Genomic DNA, 13,152 nt, shown 5'->3' with positions numbered 1-13,152 from the left:
GTGGATCTTATATTAAAGGCGGGCTTGGTAAATTACATGAAGATTATAGCTTTTGGAGTTGACGTTCAACTTCAAACGTGCTTTCAGACTCGAGGGAAGAGAGAGAAAGAGATCGGATATGGCACACACCACTAACACTTCTATTCACAGGTCGAGTTCACGGCCTCAATTGGATCTCAGCAAAGCAGAAATTCAAGGAAACGTCGAGGAGAAATATCCAACTATTTTGTTGCCCAATCAATCTCATGATTTATTTCACCTAGCTCTTGACATTGGAGGTATAATCAATTCATTTTCATATTTCATGTTTCTGCCTTTTTTTTTTCCTTTTATTTTAATATTATTTGCTTTTACTGCTTCTTAGTGATGGTGGTGGAAGCAGGGTAGTGGCTTCAAGCGTGATTTTGTTTGTCGAAGGCTAACTATGTTTTATGGCCATTTTTTTAATTATTATTTTTGGGTGTTGAAACTAGAATAGATGAAATGTATAAAAGAATTATAATGTTATGCTGGAGCTTCCTTTTTCAACCCAGAAGTTTTTCTTTTCAATCTTTTCTCGTATGTTATATCATCATTTTTTGAGGGTAAAACAAATAACAAAGAGGATTGAACAGTGCCAATAGCAGTTTTTCCCCTCAATGGCGTTTGACTCTTAACTTGCATATTAATTTCAAAGAAAAGGGTGTTAGCATTTGAAATATGCCTGGAACTTAAGATTATTGAAAATTTATGGGCAGGATCTCTTATAAAGTTAGTGTACTTTTCAAGACACCACGACCAATCAACTAATGACAAGAGGATGGAAAATGTGAAGAATCGACTGGGATTTCCCAATGGTAACAGGAGAAGCTATCCTATTCTTGGCGGAAGGCTTCATTTTGTGAAGTTTGAGACTAGCAAGATTAACGAGTGCTTAGATTTCATTTATTCAAAGCAGCTTCACTGTGGAGGTATTACCATCTTCTTAAATTCATTTCTTTTATGTTTAATCTGTCTCTTCTCTACCAGGTTGGATTGCTAAAACAATACTCCTTGTTTCGATTTTGAATATCATTTAGTAATTTAGTTGATTCCTGTGTGTTAATTCAACTACTTTAAAAACTTCGATCCTCTGACTGTGGACCTTTTCTTGTTTATGGCAGGGGAATCACATTATTCCGACACTGTGACTGATCGGAATGCCATAATTAAGGTAACTTCGATTCTCTGACTCCTTTTAATTTTTCAGAAGCTTTTTTTTTTTTCATGTTGTAGGGATATAGCAAATCTCCAATATACTGGTTATTTTATTTTAGCTTGCAAGCATGAGGGTTATATTTTATGTCCTACTAATCACATTTGGAAGTTGTTATTGATAAATTGACAATTATTCAGTCCCTCGTCCCTTTGTAATTTGTATAATAACAACATCAAAGATGCTTCCATTTATGTTACATGTTGCTGGTATTGTTTATAATAGTTTATTTAAAAAAACAGTGATTATACATAATTGTGTAAGTCATTACTGCTTGTTCTGTGTTAATGCCATTGGAGTACTCCATTAATGCATTCACTTTGTGACAAAGGCTACTGGTGGTGGAGCATTCAAATATTCGGAGCTTTTCAAAGAAAGACTTGGGCTTAGTCTTGACAAAGAAGATGAAATGGGTTGTCTTGTAGCAGGAGCAAATTTTTTGCTTAAGGTGGATCCAACTTTTGGAATTATCTATTTACTTGTATTTGTTTAAAATTCTTCTTGATAGTGACAAAGCGTTGCATCTTTTGAGTTGAAATGTGTGTGCAAGTCTATATTTCATGCATTATATGTTTTTACCTTGCATGATAGTTATCATAAAGATATGAACAATTGCAACTAGTCACTCATTGTTTATTCTGATTAATAATTGGAGAAAAAAGTATTTGTTTGACTTTTCTTCTTTACACAAAGATTATAGTGTTTACCCTTGTTTAAGAAGAAAGATTCAATCAGTTGCCAAGATTGGCATGGTATTACTTCCATTAGAGTGCTATAATAAATTTTATTCATGGTCATTGATGCATTGTTTTACTGGCGAATTGGTTGAAGGAAAATATGACTGAAGTTTAATGTTTCATATAAATTTTTACTCAGCCAATGCTGACAGTTGCTATTTTATGGATTTCCTTCTTGCATTGTATATTTCTTGCTGTTAACCAAGACCTGATTGAGATCTATGTTAGTCCTTCCCTGTTAACAGAAAACAAGTTCTACTATTCAATCACACCAATAATTCATTCTTGCCAACTTATCTATAAGTTATGTTTTTCATTATTGATAACTGCTAATTAGATGCTTACCACTCCTTAGTAGGCAATTCGTCATGAAGCTTTTACACACATGGAGGGCCAGAAAGAGTTTGTTCAAATAGACCCTAATGATTTGTTTCCTTATCTTCTAGTTAATATTGGATCTGGTGTTAGTATGATCAAGGTATATTTGTCTAGTTTCCTCACTTTATTAAACTTGCTGATCTCTTTGGTTTATCTTTCATAAAGACATACCGATGGTAATCTATGATTTTAATCTGGGTTAACACAGGTTGATGGGGATGGAAAATTTGAGAGGGTTAGCGGGACAAATGTTGGTGGTGGTACTTATTGGGGTTTGGGAAGGCTGTTAACAAAGTGTGAGAGGTTATTTTTCTGATGATTCTCCATTTTTTTTGTTTATCAACTGCTATATTCAACTGTTGCCAAAGGGTTTCTTCAAATGAGTTCCAGCTTTGATGAGTTACTTGAGCTGAGTCAGAAAGGAGATAATAGCAACACTGACATGCTTGTTGGGGACATTTATGGTGGCATGGACTATTCTAAGGTAAATTTTGCAGTTTGTCATTGCTGTATGATGTTTATCCTATGTACAAATATGCTCCAAATTAACTTAATAGCTGGATTACATTGATATGAATCATTTAATATTTTTTTTTTTTATCAATCATGACTTAGGATTTACTTGTATAAAATAACCTTAGATTGGCCTGTCGGCTTCTACCATTGCTTCAAGTTTTGGCAAGGCTACATCAGAGAAAAAGGAGCTTGAAGATTATAAACCTGAAGATATATCACTCTCTCTTCTGCGAATGATTTCATATAATATTGCCCAGGTCAGCTGACAATTGTACTTTTATCTTTTTTACAACAATAAATTCACACTGGAAAAGTGCATACAGCTTGTGATACATTTGGTTTAATGATTCTACTGTTTCATTCATATTATTCATGTTTGTAAGTTCTTTATTTGAAATCTTGAGTACATTTTGGATAAATTAGATGTGTAAACAATATGCAGTTCTATATGTTTAGTTATTTGAATATTGTTAAACTTCAATTTAAATATACATGTATAATAGAGTAAAATAGTTATTCATTTTATGTTGACAAAAAAATATATTAGTTTTTTAAGAAATTGTAAACCTTTTATTTGGTTAAAATTTAAATGATAGTGTGCTGATTTTGAAATATGTTATTTTCTTTCTGCAATGTAAAAAGACATGGAGAGACATCTCTAATAATGAAGATGATCTGTGGCACTGTTCTATATCATGCTTTCTGGCATTATTAGGATTATCTTCCATCAGTAGTTTTCATGTTCTGTTCCACTATTTGTTTTTCTAGTGAGTACCTGACCAATTATCTCTTCTGTGTAGATATCTTACTTGAATGCACTACGATTTGGGTTGAAGCGAATCTTTTTTGGAGGATTTTTTATAAGGGGTCATGCCTATACCATGGATGCTATTTCTTTTGCAATTCATTTCTGGTACATAAATTGGCTAATGATTTGACATAGAAAAAAAAATTATATGTTTGCTTTTGATTTAATTGTTCTATTGTGTTTGAGATTTATATATATGTCATTTAGGTCTAAAGGGGATGCACAAGCAATGTTTTTGCGACATGAAGGTTTTCTGGGAGCATTAGGTGCATTTATGAGCTATGAAAAGCACGGTTTAGATGACCTCATGGTGCATCAGTTAGTTGAAAGGTTCCCAATGGGTGCTCCATATACAGGAGGCAAGATTCACGGTCCCCCACTTAGGGATTTGAATGAAAAGGCAAGTGAGAGGAATTGGAAAACATTGATGTGTGCTGGTCACCTGCTTGAGATAAATGATCTAATTAAATGTGTTCAAATTTCTAAGTTATGCTGTAAATCTGAAGTCAATTTGATAAGAACATTTTTTTTGGCTGTCAATTTTTGGTACCATCAGGAATGTCCCACTATATTCTGTCAGGGCGTAGGGGTTTATCTTGAAGCAATGATAAAATTGCTAAAGTAACTCCACTAGTGAGATTCTCTGGAATAATCTGTCATGTCATCCATTGGAAGGAATTATATTCAATGGAATTGGAATAATTGCCTATCAACTAAAGGCAGAAGATATAGAATCTAGAAATGAATAACCTTTAAATATGGAGAAAGCCATTATAAAGTGAAAAGAAAAGGGGTGAAAATTTCTTAACTGTGTCAGCTCCCCTGTCAGTTTGTAAAAATAGAAGTAATGAGTTGAGCTTGTTAAATACTCTTTTTCTGGTTCTTGCCATTTATGAGGTGAGTGTATTAATTTGTCTTTTCGTTCATTATGCTTTTTACCATCTTCTGTTAATACTTGACTAAATGGAAATCAAATAATAGATGTTGACAAACTTTGAATTAGAGTGTATAATAACAGGAGCAGGGGTAACATTGTAACTGATAAGTATGCCTATGCAGAAAATGAGCATGGCAGCTAAACCTAGTTATTGGTTTTGAATACTTGCTGGACTGATTGCATCATTTTGAGTGAATTATATATGCTTGGGAAAACCAGTAGCCATATAGGGCCATTTTTTTTAGCTCTTTTTCTTATTCTTGGAAGCAGCTTGATCTGTTAGAAAGTTTTATATTTTTAGCAATTCTAGTGCAGATTTCGTGGATGGAGAAGTTTTTACAGAAGGGAACCGAGATCACCGCCCCTGTGCCAATGGCTCCTCCTGGAACAACTGGACTTGGAGGTTTTGAAGTTCCTTTGTCCAAAGGAAGTACTCTGCGATCTGATGCTAGTGCTCTAAATGTTGGTGTCCTCCATCTAGTGCCTACTTTAGAAGTGTTTCCATTATTAGCAGACCCAAAAATGTAAGCATGATTACTCAACACACTGGCTTTCTGTTATCAGCATTCTATTAATCTATCTTTTAACATAAATCATGTCTCTACAGGTATGAGCCTAATACTATTGATCTCTCAGATCACAGTGAATTGGAGTGAGTGAATTATTGTGAACAAATTTTAACAGAGTTGTCAATCAAGGCTTCAATTGTCTCTAGTTCTTGGCTTCTGTGGCTAATGCAAAATGTTTATGATATAGGTATTGGCTCAAGATTTTGTCAGAGCACTTGCCAGATCTTGTGGACAAGGTAACCAATAACCATGCAGTCTTGAAACTCCTTGGCTTTTATGTCTCTTCATATGTTACTAATGCAACACAATTGGACACATCCAAGCACATAATAAGAAATTAAAGCATGAGATAACTCATGTTCTGTTTATGAAAAAGTTAAAATGTATTCTGGTAATTAAACTGATATTAAATAAGTAACAATATTTTTTTAAGCATGTCAATATATCATATAAAGTTTGTAAGAGAAGAAAGAAAGAAAAGTACAAAGCAGAGGATAAGGTTTCTGTAAAGAAACCAAGACTAACAGCACAAATTAACTAAGCAAATCTCTGTACATGTCCAACATTGAAATCTCTATAAAAAGCCTAACAACCTCACCTTAGCAGCTAGCACTAAAAAGAAGCCAAAGAGATCACATTATCCCATTGAGGGAGCAATAAAAATTAAAGAAAAACTTTGCTTTCATCTCCAAGTAGTAGAAGTAAATTGCGACAAATGCTAGTGTCTTAAAAAGGCATTGTTAAGGGAACAAAAAAAATAGAAAGTTGTTGCTAAAAAATTATTATATTGAAAAGACAAAAATGCAAAAATATGCAGAGCCTGCTCTTTTAAAGTAATTGAAAGCATTTTATATAGTATCTTTAATGTCTATAGCCAGTGCTCTTAGGGCACATTAGCATGACCCATATGTGTGGGTGTATAGCTAACTGCTTGGTGCCAAAGAACCTTTCCCTCTTTACTTGTCCCAAGACCTCTTTACTGACTTCCTCAAAGCTAACTACATGACAACAACATTTACTGAAAATACCTGAGGCTTCAATGTTTTTATTTTATAACTGGACACAGTACAATAGATGCCTATCAGTCTTGGAATCAGAGAAAACACTAAAAAACTAGGAGAGAAGGCCTATTGTGGGATACAAACATAAATTCTATTGAGTGATTGGGGTTTTATTGCTGTTAATACATAATATCATCATATAAGCTTTGGCTTTCACAGTATGCCAGGCAATCAGATGGAGTGCATAGTGTAGTTAGTTGTTCTTGTGGCAGTCTTGTGTAGTTATGTGTTGGGCTTATTAATAGTTGGATAGAAACCCTTGACTTATTTAGTGGAATGCTGCTATGTGCTCTTATGTTATTCCTCATAATACTTTAAAAAGAAACTATTAAATGAGAAAATATATGTATTTAAAATCTTGAAAATATAAAAAGCATTCAAGATTAGCAAGTAGGTGGATTTATAGGAAGATATTGTTGGAAGGTTTAGAATTATTGTATTTGGTTTATTGTTTTATTTATGCTGCCTGTGCACCTTGCTTAAAGCACAATGTGGTGAAAAATTAACTTGACATTCTTTTCTAAGGAAATGTATGATTGTGGGATTCTTGACTAAATATGGTAGGCTGTAGCAAGTGAAGGTGGGACTGATGACGCCAAAAGAAGGGGTGATGCTTTTGCTCGTGCATTTTCTGCTCACCTGGCTAGGTAACATTGACATGACATTGCTGTTTACATCACTTTCTACTGTTCCTGAAGTCAGACTATCTATACCCTTATCCTGATAAAAATTTAAAAGAACTGTTTGAGACTCTTAACAGTTTTATGGTTAATCAGCTACGTTAGTTTTAACTTGTAAAAACCATTTATTTGATCTTTGTTGTAGTCAATTAATTTGATTGTTCTATCTTTTTACAAGATTTTTAGTGAGTCAAGCTCTCTTCCAGTGTATTTGATGGTTTTTGAGAAACTCAAACAATAATAATAACGAGGTATATGAAAACAACTTTAGTCGCTGAATTCCTGGGCTATACTTTCGATCTTTCCCGACCCTGTCACACTACCCATCCTTCTCCAATGGAAAGCCTGTGAAGAAAAAGACCTAGTTGTGTGTAAGATGATAAGTTAAGGAGATTATAATTTTAATCCACAACCTGCTATTTGGTTCTTGCTACTTTCTACCAGTATAATTTTTCCATATGATTCATAATTTGAGTTGAATTACTTTAGCATTTATAAACTTTTATGTAGTCATATCTATAATCGATGTGGGACTTCAACACCACACATGATCCTTTTCCATCCATCTCTCTCTCATTGCACATGAGTTATTTTTGTGTCATAATACTCTTTTTCAGGGTTTGATAATTTTACTAGTCTTATAACCTCATACACCTATAGGTCGTAGCATATGTGGAGCATAATGCTTTTAAATTTAGTTCCATTTAGATAAGTTTTTTGTACCATTCTTGTCAACACATTCTTGTCAACATGATACTCATTGAGCTCTATTGAAAATATATTAATTTTGGTTGGCAATATAGTGAATATACAACTTTTGACTGATCCACTTGCATAATTGAATAGGTTAACGGAGGAGCCTGCTGCGTATGGGAAGTTAGGCCTGGCCAAATTACTGGAAATGAGGGAAGAGTGCTTGAGGGAATTCCATTTTTTTGATGCCTATATAAGTATAAAGCTGAGGTAATTATGTTTGAGGAATGCTAAAAACATACACTAACACCTTTTTATTATTAGTGGGACCTACTAGTATTTCACACAATAATAAAAAGTTTGTTGAAAATATTATTTTAAAAAGGGTATTACTAGTTTTTCTCATTGTTTTTTATCTTTGTAGAGCCCAACAATAGGTACATATTACATGCAAGTTCCAAAAAAGCAATTTACTTAGATCAACTTAAGTTGGCTAGTTGTGTGATAGAATGCAATGCATTATTCTGGCTTGCTGAAACATATGCAGAATGCATGATCCGCTGTGTTATCAAGTAGTTATCCGAGGATATACTGTTAAATTTTAATTTCAAAAATATAATTAGAAAAATGGGGAGAATAAGGGCTCTTGACTCTTCTGGTGTGTTTACAATTTTATTTTCTGTTTCTTACTCATTCACCTAATAGTGAGTGGTCTATTTTTGACAAGCCCTCCCAAAAGTCCTAATCTCTTTCTAACGTCAAATTGTAAATTTGGACCATGGTATTCAATAGGAATAATGTCTAGGGCATGTCCATTTGGAAATCTGAATCTCCTTCTAAACCCTATGCTAACAATCTGAAGTCTAAATATACCTTTTTGGTTGATCCAGGGGGACTTGTTATCCTCCATTTCTCCTTTCTTGTAGTTCACTACTCTGTACATTATTTTAATTTTTTTAATTAAAAAACCTTCCCATACTGGAATTGTTTATAAGGATTTTGCTTAATTTTAGGTCTCCAAAAATTTGTTAATTGTAATTTGTCTTTCAGTACCTAAACCCTGATCACGCCCATCATGACTAGAGTAGACATGAAAGCCTGGATTTTTTTTAATATATTTTATCTAAATGAACTTGCAAAGGATTCAGTTCATTACAGAAAACAATGGCATTACAGACTCTAGCTGCATTATAAAACATACAAGCTTTCAATGTACAACTCAAATCTAAAAACAAAATGAAGACAACTTCCCTGCCATCAATGTGAATGTAGTTCAAGTCATCTTTAGACCTACAATATCCTGACCACGTCCTTATTCTTGTTTGTATCACAGGGAAAATGAGGCATCACTTGCTGTCTTACCTGATCTGTTGATGGAACTTGATAGTCTGGATGAGGTATTCCTCATTATTTCTATAATCCTGTGAATTTAACATGGTGGGAGGAGTCAATATTTGTTCCTTCTTGTGTAGTACATGGCAAGCTATGTGACCCTATTTCATTATTCCTCTTTCAAGTAAATATATGTTTGATGTACAAAGTGAAGTGACAATGTACCAGTGAGTTTCATTTTGATGCCATGCAGAGTCTAAATTCAGTTTTGTCAGCAGTCCTTTGGTTCAATAGCACCCCTAAGCCACTCTAGCTTCTCATAAATCATGTTGACCAGTAATCTGAAAGCCTTCTTTGTTTCAGGAAACAAGACTACTTACTCTAATTGAAGGTGTTCTTGCTGCAAACATTTTTGATTGGGGATCTCGTGCATGTGTGGATCTCTATCATAAAGGAACTATTATTGAAATTTACAGAATGAGTCGCAATAAAATGCGGAGACCTTGGCGAGTAGGTGGACTTCGACATATCCATGATGATGGTATTTGATTTCTCAATTTATTTATCATGGTTGATACTTGAATTCTTAGCTAGTTTTTTGTCCTGTAGGTGGATGATTTTGATGCTTTTAAAGAGAGAATGATAGGGACTGGGGACAAGAAACCAGCCCAACATAGAAGAGCTTTACTTTTTGTGGATAATGCAGGTGCTGACATTGTTCTAGGGATGCTTCCCCTGGCACGAGAGCTCCTTCGTCGTGGAACTGAAGTAAGTTCACTTTCTTTATTAAAGAAAAATTGAAGTTTTTATATTGGACTAAGTTCACTGTAGGAAATTATTTGATTTGAATTTCAACTATTCATGATTCATGACTTTAATAAATGGTGTTTTGATTAAGTAAGGATTTGTAGAATTATGTTGTTCCCTTCATAGAAAAGTAAATGCAGTCAATTTGTCCCTATGCCTAAGAGATAATGGGATGAGCGCAGGTGGTCCTGGTTGCAAACTCCCTTCCTGCTTTGAATGATGTGACTGCAATGGAGCTTCCTGATATTGTTGCTGAGGCTGCCAAGGTTTGTGTATTTTCATTCACATTGTTGCCAAGGTCCAGGTTACAATCTCTGTAATATTTGTCATCTTTTAGAGAGCCCCTTGTAAAATTCATCTCTTTACCGTCAATCAATTACCTCCTTTTGCTTTCCTCCTTGAGCTAATATTCCATGCTTGCTAAATTCCTAGTAAAGAAATCTCCTTCCACTTAATTTGGCATTCAACCATGTTATGCAAACTATACTTTCCTACTATCATGCATTTTATGAAAACTTCTGTACCTGTTGTATCACTGCCCTTATTTTGTTTGAATAATTTTTCTTTAACATCATGACCTTCCCCTTCAATTTTATAGTAGTCTAAAGTCCAAATAAACAGCAGCATAAATTTATAAAAATGTAATTGTTATTTGAATGATCAAGTAATTTATCATTTACCTTGGGAACATTTGTTCAATGTCAAATACCTATTCCTGTATCAATATCATTGTAAAAGAAAAAAAGTTCCTGATGACTGTTGTGGTGTCTTATTAGAAGTGATATTGGGAAGATCCCGTTATCACCAACCTTATGTTTGACGTTCATTTCTTTATTTCACCACCACATTATCCATGATTGTTATGCATTAGTTAAAACACTGGAACTAATTCTTCTAGCTTACAGCACTGTGACATTCTTAGGCGAGCTGCTGAATCTGGAGGATTGCTTGTGGATGCAATGACTAATACCTTAGACAGTTCTAAGGAAAAATTTTCTTCTGTTCCATTGATGGTTGTTGAGAATGGGTGTGGTAGTCCATGTATAGACTTAAGACAGGTCAGCTCTGAGCTGGCTGCTGCTGCAAAAAATGCCGATTTGGTGGGAGAACCCTTCTATTTATCTGATAGCATTCCTGTGGATTTAAGAAAATTAAGGATCATAACCTAATTGAGCTTTCTTTATTTGACAGATAATTTTGGAAGGGATGGGGAGAGCTCTTCATACCAACCTTAATGCCCAGTTTCAATGTGATGCTTTGAAGGTAAGGTCATCTAGTTTATGCTTTACAGGTAGTGTCTCAGTTAGCTGAATTTTTAATTTGGCATTTTCATTTTTCATCTTGTTTCAGTGTAGAGTTACTGAGTTAATGTTTCTCTAAGATTTCTTGTTCTCTTATCTAATATCATTTTTCCTGTGTGGAAAAGTTGATTGCTTTGGTTTCCTGAACTCATTAGGACTCATCAAAGGGAATGTTTTTCTCACCATGCCATATCTGTGATTATGCATATATACTGTCTTCTCATAGCCCTATATTTTTTAATTTTTTCTATTTGTTCATCCATCTCTGACCTATACTTGAGCTAATCGTTGTGGCTCCTAGGCAACCTTATTGCACATTGTTGTGAGTTGACTTTAACTGCAAGGCTGCATCCCTATATTTATATAACTCTCATGTTAATGGTGTCTTCTGTTTCTTTACTACTGTCACGAATGTGCTATTTTACTTCTCTATTTCAATATGAATGTGAAACTGCACTGTTTAATATATTTAAATTTTTAGCGAGGTCTACTGCCCCCTACCTGCATGTCACAGTGTTGATGGGACGGAAATCGGTCGGCTCATATGACTCATTTTTCTTTCCCTCCCTCTTTTTTTCTTATATATTTTTTGTAGCTTGCAATGGTGAAAAACCAGAGATTGGCTGAAAAGTTAATTAAAGGGAACTTATACGACTGTATTTGCAAGTACGAGCCTGCTAACTGAAAGCTTCTATGTACGAGCTCTTAGTCGAATGTTAACGACATCCTTGACTGTTATGTTATCCCTTTTTCGGTCTTGTGCAATATATAATTTTTCCCTATATTTTTAGCATTGAAAATTGCTTAATAGATAAAAAAGTATTTATCGATCTGCCTTTGAAAATCTTGGATGTCAAAGGATGATGTAATGTAACTATATTGTGTTCATATAGTTTGTTCGTCCAAGCTTATTTTTCTGGAAACTCGGTAGGATTGGTTGACGGGAGTCGAAAAAATTCTTAGATAGGATTGTTTGCCATAGACGTACTCTATTCAACATAAAACATGTTAAGGTTACATAGATCGTTTTCTTGAAAGTTTTGATTTTGTAAAATCATGAACTGTAATTCACGTCCCCTGTAAGGAATGTGATTTTTGATGACTAGGAATTATTTTTATTCTTATTTTGGCTCAATGGGTAAACAAGACTGAAACCTTTGAGGAAAGGATTGTTTTATTTTAAGCTATTTTTTATTTTAATTATATATTTTAAAAAAAATTGTTATAGCTAAATAATATGAGATTTTTTAATATGCTTATGTACTGAAACTCAGATTAGAAGTTGGACTAACTGGTGGTATTAAAAAATTGGTAAACCGAACATATATCCAATTTGTTTAGTACAGAATTGGAAGAGTAAGAATCGGTGAAAACTAGCTGAATCAGTAAAAATAAATTGCTTCTTGTATATTAAAATCTGTGGATCGAATTTTTCACTCTTTGTAAATATGTTTAAATTTGGTTATATTCTTAAAACAATATAGTTTTTTTTTTTGTTTTTTTTTTAAAAGTCAACAGATAATAAGATTAGATAAAAACATAACTACAAGAGGCATTTAGGCCAATAAGAGCACGTGACCTACGACAACAACAAAAAATCTCCTTCTCAACCATCCATGTAAAAAAGCGTATGAAGAACATAATTCACCTTAAATAATCTAATATATTCCTCACTTGATAGCTTAGCGATAAGCTAAAAGGACATGAAATATAAGGATTGAGATTCAAATATTGGCACCTGAAATGTAAGGATTAAGAATTGAAACTCCTTGAACATGTTTAAGGAGATATATTACAAAAAAATTTAGTCATGTTTATAAAAATTTAAAATATATTTTATGTATAATCAGTCTATGAGCTTTTAAGAAAATATAAATTTTACAATAAAGTTGTTGGTTTTTAAAGAGTATATAAAAGCACAGTGGGTAACCCTAACACATCCATATATCAAATGCACAACAGTTCCATTAGCTAGATGATTGTTCAAAATACAAAAGAAAGTTTTCTTTACAGCTTCACTGCATAGCAAAGTCTACCACTCAATAGTAACACTCTTAAAGGTGTTTCCAGTGATCGGCGTTAAAAAACTTGTTTTATTA

General features: G+C 33.7%; 1 protein-coding gene across 3 annotated transcripts; it reads left to right on the top strand.

Moving 5' to 3' along the window:
• LOC113848223 (pantothenate kinase 2-like) lies at positions 1-12,215 on the top strand. Of its 3 annotated transcripts, none has more exons than XM_027477632.1 (22): positions 1-278; positions 738-950; positions 1,143-1,192; positions 1,566-1,682; positions 2,330-2,449; positions 2,558-2,652; positions 2,740-2,833; positions 2,991-3,122; positions 3,666-3,778; positions 3,881-4,073; positions 4,926-5,134; positions 5,218-5,262; positions 5,367-5,415; positions 6,805-6,887; positions 7,767-7,883; positions 8,947-9,010; positions 9,309-9,455; positions 9,555-9,713; positions 9,935-10,018; positions 10,658-10,852; positions 10,944-11,015; positions 11,649-12,215. In XM_027477632.1, the coding sequence occupies exons 1-22, from the start codon at positions 119-121 to the stop codon at positions 11,736-11,738; spliced, it is 2,601 nt and encodes an 866-aa protein (XP_027333433.1). In that variant the 5' UTR covers positions 1-118; the 3' UTR covers positions 11,739-12,215. The 3 variants fall into 3 exon arrangements, with proteins under 3 accessions (XP_027333433.1, XP_027333434.1, XP_027333436.1); XM_027477633.1 differs by lacking the exon at positions 11,649-12,215 and adding an exon at positions 11,179-11,627; XM_027477635.1 differs by lacking the exon at positions 7,767-7,883 and having other exon boundaries at positions 11,649-11,940.
• Positions 12,216-13,152: the final 937 nt, after the last annotated feature.

The sequence above is a fragment of the Abrus precatorius genome, unplaced genomic scaffold, assembly GCF_003935025.1.
Source record: "Abrus precatorius isolate BTA unplaced genomic scaffold, Abrus_2018 Scaffold8, whole genome shotgun sequence".
Lineage (NCBI taxonomy): Eukaryota > Viridiplantae > Streptophyta > Magnoliopsida > Fabales > Fabaceae > Abrus > Abrus precatorius.
This window is presented reverse-complemented; position numbering and strand designations above follow the sequence as displayed.